The 12,755-nt window shown below is 41.4% G+C and overlaps 1 protein-coding gene across 1 annotated transcript in view; it reads left to right on the top strand.

The window, feature by feature from the left end:
* The window catches only part of LOC307250235 (spondin-1-like), an 83,043-nt gene extending 78,021 nt beyond the window's left edge, over window positions 1-5,022 (top strand). Inside the window, exons 12-16 of the mRNA XM_080027261.1 lie at window positions 2,434-2,604; window positions 3,112-3,279; window positions 3,763-3,921; window positions 4,206-4,481; window positions 4,837-5,022. Coding sequence (XP_079883387.1) covers window positions 2,434-2,604; window positions 3,112-3,279; window positions 3,763-3,921; window positions 4,206-4,481; window positions 4,837-5,000 — 938 coding nt within the window. The 3' untranslated portion in view covers window positions 5,001-5,022. The remainder of the gene's footprint in view (window positions 1-2,433; window positions 2,605-3,111; window positions 3,280-3,762; window positions 3,922-4,205; window positions 4,482-4,836) is intronic.
* Window positions 5,023-12,755: the final 7,733 nt, after the last annotated feature.

Below are 12,755 nucleotides of genomic sequence, written 5' to 3'. Positions count from 1 at the left end.
TGAGGCAGCACAGTCAGCGTCTGTCTTCTCACTCTTCTTGTTTTTCGGCCGTTCAAGGCTGAGGGAGCCTCTTACACACACACACACACACACACACACACACACACACGCACACACACACACACACTCACACACAATCCTCCCCCCCCCCCTTCACTGCTCCTGTTATCGATTATCAGACAGCAACACGGATAGCTTTTTGTTCCCTAGTGCCTCTCCTTTGTTTTAATTTAGCGCTCCGTTAGCGTGCGGTGGGAGATTGATAATTGCTAAGGTCCACGGTAGGGCAGGATGGGTGTGTGTGTCTATGTGTGTGTGTGTGTGTGTGTGTGTGTGTGTGTGTGTGTGTGTGTGTGTGTGTGTGTGTGTGTGTGTGTGTGTGTGTGTGTGTGTGTGTGTGTGTGTGTGTGTGTGTGTGTGTGTGTGTGTGTGTGTGTGTGTGTGTGTGTGTGTGTGTGTGTGTGTGTCTCTCTGTGTGTGTGTGTGTGTCTCTGTGTCTCTCTGTGTGTGTGTGTGTGTGTGTGTGTGTGTGTGTGTGTGTGTGTGTGTGTGTGTGTGTGTGTGTGTGTGTGTGTGTGTGTGTGTGTGTGTGTGTGTGTGTGTGTGTGTGTGTGTGTGTGTGTGTGTGTGTGTGTGTGTGTGTGTGATTAATAAATCCTGGGAACCACTTTGGCTCTCTGGAGGCCTCATCAGAGGTGGAGATACCTGTATCTTTTATTAATGGTTCACTTAGTTCTGCTTTATTAGGCCACAGACGGTAAACAATGCTGTGTGTTGGGAGGCGGAGAAGTGCGAGCGAGTCAAGCGATGTGCGAGTCAAAGAAAAATCCATGCAAAGTTGCTCAGGGTTCATCTATCATTTCCAGAATAAAAGGCTGTTTACAAGGTCTGCTTACGCCCAGTCGCTAATGTATCATCTGCACGAGGCTACTCTCTGTGAAGAGGAGAGTGAAGGGCAGTTAGACTGGAACTTTGGCTAGGTTTGCATCACCCTGCTTTCATGCGCATTTTTGAAGTAGCCTAGGCTTAGGCTATGCTATTGCATCAGAAAGGGGGGGGTTGAAATCAGCAAAATCCAGGCAATAAATCGTCTTATTTTTGCATAAGAGTCACAAACACTCGCTTGAGATGTTTTTTTTGACTTGGGCGTAGATGTGCACAATGAGTGATGGAACACATGTGTTGAATAAGTTCTGACGTGACGGACCACCTGTCACCTCTCCTCCATATTGCTCTGGCTGCCGCTGTGTGCATCATAATCTCTGCGTAATGTCTTGGTCTCAGTAAAGCAGTAAACGTGTTCTTCACTGAAAGGAAAATATCAACCTGCCCAATTGATACAAATTCCTGCAGACGTCTATTCATGTTTTTTTTCTTCAGTTTGCAACATTTATTTATTTGACTTTTTTTACCATGTAAAACGGTACATGTGATAGCGCCATCTTTCGACAAAACTAGTTCATCTGCTCCAACCACTTGATGGAAACACACCTACTGTAGTTGGCATCTCTTTTACTTATTTCTTTTGTTGGGAACTTTCGGAAGATTTGCGTCACATTCAGATAGAATGGCTCACTGGAACTACTGTAGGCTACGGGGATCTTGAAGCACCGTATTGTTAAAAGTGATGAAGGTCTCTTTTCTTCCATGGAGAAGCTTGGGTCATACATATTGACTCTCCCTCCCTCAGGCCTGTGCTGTGAATGTCCCTCTGGCAACTGGCCTTATTAAAAGAGAGTTGAAGCAGTTTCTGGAGAAAAAAAATGGCAGCCACAACTTTGAGAAGCTTAGCAGGCTGAAGTCCAACAGCTGTTAGGGAGAATGTCCTGTAACCTAAAGGACTTGGGTTCAGGGCGTGCTGTCAGCCAGCCTGCTTGTTGATGCCTGTTAGTGAAGCCATAATAGCTCGGTTGGGAGAGAACTGGAATGAAGATCTAAAGGTCCATGGTTCCATCCTAGATGTTGTCATCACACAGTGCCCAATGTTAAACCTTTCTTCTCTCCTCTCTACCATTTTGTCTGTTTGCCCCTTTTGACACATAGCATTTCTGAAACATAGCATTTTGGTCACCCGGTGTCTTTAATTAGGTCTTACTTTCTTTTGTATGTCACCTGAGAGAGAACTTTTCTTGCGGTTGCAGCAAAAACTATTTCACCAAAAAAACGAGCTTGTTTATATTACTCATTGGAATAAATGGTCAACTCCAGCAGTTGACCTAATTACGTACTGGCTGCAATGAGCAATCGCACCAGGGCAACGGCACCTGCGAGTTAGGACAGTGCAAGCAAGCACATTCTTAGTACAAAACAAACACAGAACTTTTCCCAACTAATAACAAGAGTAATGGAAACATTCTAGAGGAAAAAAATATCCAGATGTTCTTCCAATTGTACCCGCTGGCAAATGAGACCTTGTTTTTCTTTTTTGAACAGAGCAATCGACGTGTATGATGTCAGAGTGGATCAGCTGGTCGGCCTGCAGTGTGTCTTGTGGCATGGGAATGAGGTCCAGAGAGCGATATGTCAAACAGTATCCTGAAGACGGCTCCCTCTGCCAGCTAATAACTGAGGAGACGGAGAAATGTGTCGTCAACGATGAGTGCTGTGAGTAATAGCGCTGGGTAATCAATGTACAGTGGGTTTTTTTTCAGCTCCGACCAAATACCTCCACTACAATCGAAAAACCGTTTACATACTGACTTGCATACATACATACACAAATTGTCTATTGCTATCGTAAACAGTATTGCTCAGGAACCGGTAATGAAGTCAAGGTATCCATATTGGTATTGGTATTGGTATCGATACAGCTGCAACATTTAAATTCTGCTTGGATGTTGAACCATGTGTAAATATAAATAAAGAATATTTGTTAATATAACAATACCATAGCTGTATGAAAGGCCATAAGGAGTCATATTACTTGAGGAAAAGGATTAAACCTAGGACTTTATTTTACAGATAAAATACAAAATAGACAAAAATTATGGACATTATCTACAATGAAGCAAACTATTCAACGTCAGTGGTCAAGTGGCCTTAACTAATGTCTTTATGGTGGAAGCACATACATACTGTATGTTCATAATGTGTTGTTGGTATTTTGTCCAGCCCCCAGCAGCTGTGTGGTGACTGAGTGGGGCGAGTGGGACCCCTGTGGAGTCACCTGTGGGTTGGGAATGAGAAGACGTGAGCGCATGGTGAAGATGCCTCCTATAGACGGCTCCATGTGTAAGACCGAGGTGGCAGAAGTGGAGAAATGCATGATGCCCGAATGCCGTAAGTTATCAAAGATTTCTTTTACGCTATAGTGTGTTACTTCTGTTGTCCCCATGAGGAATTCTGAGTAAATTCAAAAACACTGTCAGCACATCTCCTATTATAAAGGTAAGCAGTTTTTTTCTTAGCAGTTGAATCAACAACTGAAACATTTCTTAGGTGCTTCTTGAGCTCCTACACCATTGTCGGAGGGCGACACCAGTTTGTAAACACTGCAACACTGAAATACAGAAAGAGTTTTGTGGAGCTGATAGGCTTAATCAACTGTGTCAACTCGCTTGGCAATTGGCTTAAATGTAACCAACATTCATTTATATGAAAAGATTACGCACTACAGCTTTATTAAGCATCAATATTTCAAAAGCTTTATTGCATACAGCACCAAAATACAGTTACCTGATTATACAGTATATATACAGTATATATATGTATGCATATAAGTGATGAATAGCATTAACTGGACGATGTGTGCATGTTTCGCAGACACCATCCCTTGCATGCTGTCTCCCTGGTCGGACTGGAGTGAGTGCAGTGTGACATGTGGGCGGGGCTTAAGGACCCGTCAGAGGATGCTGAAGTCCGATCCTGCAGAGTGCACAGAGGAGCTGGAGCAGACTGAGAAGTGCATGCTGCCTGAGTGCCGTAAGTAACTGAATCAGATCGACATTTGTGCAAACATTGAAGAAAATCCCTCAAAGTGTTCATGAGATATTGCGCTCCCAAGAATGGCCCGGACTGACAAACTGACAACCCTAAAACATAATGCCTCCGGCCTTCGGCTCACACTACCGTGGAGGCATAAAAAGTTATCTTTGCCACAAAATGTTTTCCTGTTCTTATATGTAATCTTTGCCTGTCAATGTCACATGTGTTCGTCCGCCATTTCTTTTTCCAACATGTCCTCTTGCCCCCTGTCTCCCTTCCAGCGGTGGACTGCATGGTGTCTGAATGGTCGGAGTGGTCCGAGTGCAACAAGTCCTGCGGTAAAGGACACACCATCCGGACGCGTATGGTCAAACTGGAGCCACAGTTTGGCGGGAGCATCTGTCCCGAGACCATCCAGAGGAAGAAATGCAAAATCAGGAAGTGTCGGACGAAAACGAAGGAGGAGAGAGGAGGAGGAGGAGGAGGAGGAGGAGGGGGAGGAAAGAGGAGGAGAAGGGGCAAACAGGGAAGGGATGCAGCAGTCGAGGAGCAGCAAGGTTTGTGGACATAATAAGACAAAAACAAATATGAATAACCTTAATTTGTGTAGCACTTTTCACAGAGTGACCACATGGGAGTGATGCGGTCCAATCTTTTTTCGAATTTGTGAGCAGTCTAGCAGCGGAGTTTTATATAAGTTGTAGATGGTACTGTTTACAATTTGGGCAATGTTTCTCAGTTGGATGAAGCATGATACTGTATAACCACTTTTGTTGCTAAGGATATGAAAACATTGAGGTTGGAGTCAAGGATCACACAATAATCAGTAGTCACATTTGTTTTTATTATTTAAGTTGCTACATGAGACTAGCGCTGAGATTCTAGCGTCTATTGTTTGCCACCCCCCAACAGGTTGCAAGATGCACCCGTGGACCAGCTGGACGGACTGTACCAAACCCTGTGGAGGGGGGATCCAGGAACGCTTCATGACGGTGAAGAAAAGAGCTAAGGCCAACCAGATAGCCGGCTGTAAGGACCGCAAGGAGATCCGTGCCTGCAACGTCAATGCCTGCTAGGGGGGGGGGCACTACTGAGCTTATACACGAGGGGGGAGGGTTTTATGCTGCGAGTTCTGATAAATGGGTTTATCTGATAAAAATGATGATGAACTGTTTGTGTACAGGGAGGTGTGGCGAGGGGTTAGTTTGACATTTTGGAGAAAGGAAATGAGTGAGGTAAGTAGAGGGGGGGAAGTAGAGAGGATGAGAAGTCAAAAGGAGAAGACAATAATGTGCCGTTTGATGAAGCCACCGTTGGCATTTAGTAAACAGGGCTGACTTTTACTTTAGACCACAACGGAAGTATTAGAGAGTTACGTCTGTGTCCTGCAAAAAAAAATAAAAAAAAAATGTAGGCAAAACAAATATTTTTTTTCTGTGTATTTTCAGTAGCTTCATACCCTGGGGTATGAAATAGAGTTGGGATTAGGATCCAGGGGATTCTTGCAATAATCTACTCCTGATTTCTGAGAAAAAAAATATCCACTGAAACCTGTGATGTTTGGCATGCGTCTGCTTCGGACACAGAGCGGCCTTTTTCCAAACGATTTTGACGATACAATGTTAGGGTCGTTGCTGTAGTCTGCCCTTGAAATGTCATTATTAAACTTAATATAACTAGATCTTCTCATTCTGATTCTTATTTGTGCTAAAATGACTGCTCTGTGGCCAAATATTAGTAGAACATGAGGGAAAGAAGCAGACACATTTGTAAATGACGAAGAGTTACATGGGATTACCTCCTGGGAAGTCATCATTTTCAAAACTAAACTGAAGATGTTGGATTTTTTTTTTTTGCAAGACATAGACGCTCATACAGGAAGTCTGCAAAGACTTCTGGATGTACTGTATATCTTCTATCTAACCAACACTAAAATACACTACTATGTAAGAACTAAAAAACACTTTCCCTAATAGACAGACACATTTAAATGGAGATGTTTTATACTGTTAAAATGAGTCTTTATATACTGTACTGCTGTTTATCTGTCGTTTCAGCTGATGTAGCATTAAACTCTGCGATAGCTCTCACTTTGTTGGAAGATTTTATTTTCAGCATGTGTAAAGATGATTAGGTTTGGTCAGACATTTTGTTTCTCTGCCGGAAATGTTGCTTTATGACTGTATCGGCCTCTGCTGGTTCCTTAAAAAAGACCGAAAGATGGAATGTCACGTCTCACACATGCTTACTCGTGCTGTGCTGCACTGGTGCAGAGTTCTGGCTGCGAAAAGAGGTTGTATGGAAAACACTGCAGAGCGTTTACTACGGTGTAAGAACTGTATGACAGTTTTACACAGAGTAGACTGTTACTGGGGGCCTTCGTTGCAACACACTTTTATTATCCTGTATTGTTTTTATTGTGCTTTTCCTTGTATTTGCCATGATGAGAGTGACCTGTAAAATCCTTTTTTTAGTATTCCTTAGCAGATTGTGTTGCAGTTTGTTTTCTGTTTTGATAAGAATGTCATCACCAAAGTTCTATTTTCTGTAGCTGTTTTCTTGACTTTTCTTGCTCTCGCCGCTGTATCACGTAACTATTTTCTAGGAAACCACCTTTACAATAAAAAAATGTAAATGTGAAAATCATGACATCATCGCATTTGTTTTGAGCCCCTTATTTATTCACACACTGCATCTATGTTTATGCATTGCCAATACAACATAAACAGCTAATTATATTCTTATATATCTACAGTCTGTCCGTATTGTCACCTTCATTTTAATACACAAGCCCTGTAAGTGGCAAAGGGTAGTATTACAGATTCAATACTCATACATATTCAAACATGTGACATGTGCTGTTGCACACCAAACAATTAGGAAGTAAAGCCAATGTCCACTATACATAAGGATCATAATACAGATACATTTGTTTAAAAATGTACATACAGTAAGTGTGTGTGTGTGTACATACTGTATACACACACATACTGTATGTACATTGTATATACAGACTAGAGGTGGGCATAGATTAATTTTTTTAATCTAGATTAATTTTGGAATTAATCTAGATTAATCTAGATTAAAATGGCTCATTTGAATTCATTCATAATATGTGTGTGCTCCCTAAATAATGACTCAAAGTAAGTCTTTGAGAACGTGTTTCTCAAGCCAGGTGGCGCATCAGACCAGGGGCTCATCTCCTGTTTCCAACATGCATCACAAACTGCTTGAGGAAGCTGTTCTACTATGATAATTGGTGATGAAAATAAATAATGTTCAACAAGATGTTACTTAGTAACGCGTTACCGGCATCGGACCTCTTTTTTCAGTAACGAGTAATCTAACGCGTTACTATCTCCAAACCAGTAATCAGATTAAAGTTACTCATCAAAGTCACTGTGCGTTACTTTTTCTGTAATTTTCCTTAGTGAAACATTTTACATAACTGCACAAATGACTGCGATTGCGATTTTATGTAAATAAATGTGCACGCATGTGTCTCTAAACGCTCCAACTGCTCCAACCGCTCCTCTCGTCTTTTTGGTAGCGCCCCTCGTCTCTGTCATGCAGCGTGTGTGTGTGCGCCTGTGTCTGTGTCTGTGTGTGTGTGTGCAGCAGCATTACGGCCGAACTGTGGCGCAAAACAAAGTTTCCCCCCCGATGAAATATAGCGTCTGCTATGGGGATATTTAGGATTCGGGTACGGTGACGTTGACGTTGAAGAGATAGAAGTGTTTAAAACTTGGAAACTTATAGTCACGTGGCGACCGGTGGCCACACACACCCACCCTGCGTTCCAATACCCGATTGTGTCGTGGGCAAGTGATGGAGAGAGAGAGCGGCGGGTGTGTGAGAGAATAAAGGCTCCTCAAGTGTCAACAACGGCCCCCGCCTATTATTATCTCCCCTGAGCCGCAGGATAAGAGATTAACGGCGATATATTTTTATCGCCGATAAGAGTCGATAACGGCCCACCACTAATACAGACACTCACAGCCAATCACATGGCAGCAACTCATTGCATTTAAGCATGTAGATTTGGTCGAGACTACGTGCTGAAGTTCAAACCGGGCATCAGAATGGGGAAGAAAGGGGTTTTAAGTGACTTTGAACGAGGCATGGTTAATGGTGCACAGCAGGATAGATCCATGCTTTCATGTTGTTACGTCAAATTCTGACCCTACCATCTGAACTTTGCAACTGAAATTGAGACCTATCAGACCAGGCAAGATTTTTCCAGTCTTCTATTGTCCAATGTTGTAGCCTGGAAATCCAGACCCATATCTTGAACGATAGAGGGTCTGGCCACAATCAATAGTAATTTCCAACTCAAGGGGCGGCTCCTGAATGCATTTCAAATGCCACTGCACGCAATTGGATAGCACTACAACCAATCAGAGCAATGCACAAGGTGACGTATTAAGCCCTGTTCGTTTAGCGAACAGCTGTTAAACTGTTAAATTAAACTTTTGCCATGGTCGGTGGGCAAAAAAGAACATTCCACTTACTTGCTAATGAAAGATTTGAGTGCCGTCTTCCAAAGAAGTCTCAAACTCACTCAACATATCCGCAGCCATCTTTGATGTTTACTATCACGACTTTGACGTCGCATGCACGTCACTGTCGTCATCCAGTTACGTCCTCCCCAGAGCACCATACAAAGGGCTCTGGCCCACCCATTTTAGATAGAACCAATTGAAACGTGAGCCCGGATTTCTGGTCTTTCTGAAAAAGCTTCAATGGAGAGTCTCCAGACCAACAGGCGCAGCAAATTTAATTTGCCAGCGCCAAGTGGCAGGTCTGGGAATGCCAGGCTACCAATGTTGGTGATCCTGTGCGAATTTTAGCCTCAGTTTCCTGTACTTAGCGAACCTAGCCATTTGGGGGCTCCAGGCGAACAGTCATTTTGCATCTACCGGTCTAATGTACACATAATGAGATGATACTCCATACAAACTGTACAATGCGGACTGACGTTTCGCTTGGATGTTCTTTAAAGTAACGTTACTTTAAGTAATTAAAGTAATTACTTAAAGTAACTAATGCTCATGAAGCAGTTAGTGGCAATAGTTCTTGCTCCATTAAACCTGATTATTAGCCAGCTGTTACAAACCGTTAGCTAAAGCTAGTGAAGCTAACACAATGTAGCATACTCCTCCTTATAACACAAGGTTTTTCGTGTGCTCTGTCGAAATAAAGGTGGTGTTTTGTCCGCTTTCATTCTCAGATATTAACTAATTTAGTGCATTGATGCTATGAAACGGTGAATACATTACAACACGAGTTTAGTAACAACCACAACACTTGTTTTCAACCAAACATGTTGCTTGTATGTATTACGCCTAGCCTAGTGGTTGTAGTAATGATTGATGGCCACAGGATGGCGCCTGCACTCACGCTCTGAATAGAATTTAACTGATTGAGAACTATTGGACTGACTCCATAAATGTCCTTGGGTGTAGTATTTCATTGTGGCCACATGAGGGCAGTAAAGAGGCGTCATTATAAAGAGATTTATGTCTTATTGAAACAAGTTCCTCTCACTGAAAATAGACAATAAACAGTTCTTAAACATCCGGCAAATATAAATATTATATAATTTATAAATATAATCTTTAATTTTTCCTTCATAATTTTTTCATAGAGATTAATTAAAGAGAAATTTAATTTTTTATTACATTTGTCTTTATCAAGTGTATTGGGATTCAAACCAGTAACCACGAGGTTGCATCGCTCCATGGCTCCGAGAAGACCTTCCACGCCACTGAGACGGTTCACACATGAAGCGTTTCTCTGGACGCTCTTATTTCTGTGCTTTGGCAGTGGGACTTTTTAAAAATGCCCAGATAAGGGTTTGAACACACAACCTCTGGGTCTCTAGGGCCATCAGACTGAGCTAGTTCTCAGTAGACTCTAGAACTCTTTCTCTGTGCGCTTAGAATATTGGAGTTTAAAAATTGCACATTGGCAAAAAGGGATTTGAACAGACAGCCTTTAGGATGCAAACCTCCCATTTGAAAGTGTCACTGATCAACCCACCAGGACACATGCTCTGACACATTGTGACCTGTTCTGTTCTCCAGCCGCTTTAAACTTTTTCTTTGGGGTGTTGAACTTAAAAATTCCCAGGAAGCAACACACTTGAGGCGGTCTCTGTATCCCATTACAGAGACCGCCTCCTTGGTAGGAGGCGGTCTCGCGGTCTATGAAGGCTATTGCCTACCAGACTATTGCCTACCAGACGAAAAGAAAAAAAAGTACAAGAAAAAAAGAAAGGAAGATAAAAGTTAAGAAGATGGAGCAACACGTTGCTGTTTTGTTATTTTTTATTTTATTGTATGCCATCTCTGAAAAAAACGCAATGAATCATGGGATATGTTGGGCTGCGAAGGATACATCTGATGCAGCCTTCAAAACCGTGAAACGAAGGCTGCATTTCACGGCTGCATATGAGGAGCCTTGCAAGGAGCCTTGCAAATGGAACAACCTTTGCGCGCCACAATCGGTCTTCAAATGCAGCCTTCGTAGACCGCAACCCCTGAATCGAGATACAGCCATGGAGTGCTATCCTATGAACATTCATTTACTAGACCACTCTCAATTTTACCACAATTTTCTAAAATTCTGGAAAAGTTATTCAACAATAGACTAGATGAATTCATTACTAAACATCAACTTCTTTATGACAGTCAATTTGGCTTTAGAAAGAATCATTCCACTGCGCTGGCCTTGGCTGAATCGGTAGAAATTATTAGTAATGCTATAGATCACAAATTGTACTTTTTTTATAGACCTCAAAAAAGCTTTCGACACTATAAATCACGACATCCTTCTCAATAAACTAGAGAATTATGGCATTAGAGGTATAGCACGGGACTGGGTCAGAAGTTATTTACATGACATGAAACAATATGTGAAATTAGGGGAGATCACATCGACATGCTTAGATATTGTTTGTGGGGTCCCTCTGGGGTCAATCTTGGGGCCGAAATTATTCCTGCTTTACATACAGTCAAGTGCGAAAGTTTGTGAACCCCTTGAACATTTTGGAATTTTATTTATTTTTACCATTATTAATTCATTTTTATCAATACCAGTATTTTTTATATGAAATAACAGATGTTTGTTTATGAATTCAACATTTTTCTTTTCCAGAAATCAATTGTTAAAACAGATAAAACAAATTATTTGACGAATGTTGTATGTGCAAAAGTTTGTGAACCCTGAGCTGCATTGCTTAAATCGAGCAGGTTGACACAATCAGGTGGGCCAAATTGGTTGATGAAATAGACCAATGTAATGAGAGATCTTTAGGAAAGAAATTGGGTGGCACTAGATAAAACAGAGATAAAACCAGGTCAGTTTAGGCTCACCAAAGTGAACCCATACAGGTCAGACATGCTAAAAGGGAAACAAATCTCAGGAATAGAGTTTTGATGTTGCACATTTGTCTGGGGACAGTTATAAATTCATAAAAAAAAAATTTGAGCTCAATCGGTGCACCGTGAGGCAAATCATCTACAAATGGAGAGCTTTAAGAGTGACTTAACATCTGCCTAGAAGTGGACTTCCTTCAAAAATATCCTCAAACGCCACAAGAAAAGTGATTTTTCAGGTAAAAGCCAACCCAAACATTACATCTGGAGATTTGCAGACAATTTGAAACCACCATTATTCACTTGGGAGAAGGTTCTCTAGGTGGTAGGCAGAATTGCATTTTTTCCCAAACATGGCAGTTTTGGTTATGACCAAACAGTTCAATTTTGGACTAATCTGTCCACAGAATAAGACTTCAGGTATCTCAAAGTGCTCTCAGGCAAAGTTGTGACAAGCAGTTTTGTTCTTTTTTGAGAGCAGAGGCTTCTTTAGCAACCCTCCCATGAAAGCCATTTTGACTGAGTTTTCTTCTTATTGTGGAACCATGCACATCTGTCCCAGATGCTGCAAGAGAGGTCTGCAAATCACTAGATGTAATGTTTGGGTTGGCTTTTAACTGAAAAATCACTTATCTTGTGACGCTTGTGGATATTTTTGAAGGAAGTCCACTTCTAGGCAGATGTTCAGTCACTCTTAAAGCTCTCCATTTGCAGATGATTTGCCTCACGGTGGACCGATGGAGCTCAAACTTTTTTTAAAATAATTTATAGCTGTCCCCAGACAAATGTGCAGCATCACAACTCTATTCCTGAGATCCTCAGAGATTTGTTTCCCTTTTAGCATGTCTGACCAGTATGGGTTCACTTTGGTGAGCCTAAACTGACCTGGTTTTATCTCTGTTGTATCTAGTGCCGCCCAATTTCTTCCCTAAAGATCTCTCACTACATTGGTCCATTTCATGACTCAATTTGGCCCATCTGATTGTGTTTACCTGCTCCATTTAAGCAATGCAGTTTAGGGTTCACAAACTTTTGATCATACAACAGTTGTCAAATAATTTGTTTTATCTGTTTTAACAATTTATTTCTGGGAAAGAAAAATGTTGAATTGATAAACACACATCTGTTATTTCATATAAAAAATACTGACATTGATAAAAATGAATTAATAATGGTAAAAATAAATAAAATTCCAAAATGTTCAAGGGGTTCACAAACTTTCGCACTTGACTGTAAATGATATATGTAAAGTGTCGAAGGTCTTAAGGTTAATTTTATTTGCTGACGACACAAACATCTTCTATTCGGGGAAAGATCTGAATAATATGGTTGAGATCGTAAACATTGAATTGACTAAGTTACATGGGTGGTTAAACCGAAATAAGTTATCACTAAATTTAGAAAAAACTAAATTTATGATGTTTGGTAGGAGAGCATCAGATGCTTCCGTGA

This window comes from Ammodytes marinus (genome assembly GCF_949987685.1).
Source record: "Ammodytes marinus genome assembly, chromosome: 5".
In the NCBI taxonomy this organism is placed as follows: Eukaryota; Metazoa; Chordata; class Actinopteri; order Uranoscopiformes; family Ammodytidae; genus Ammodytes; species Ammodytes marinus.
This window is presented reverse-complemented; position numbering and strand designations above follow the sequence as displayed.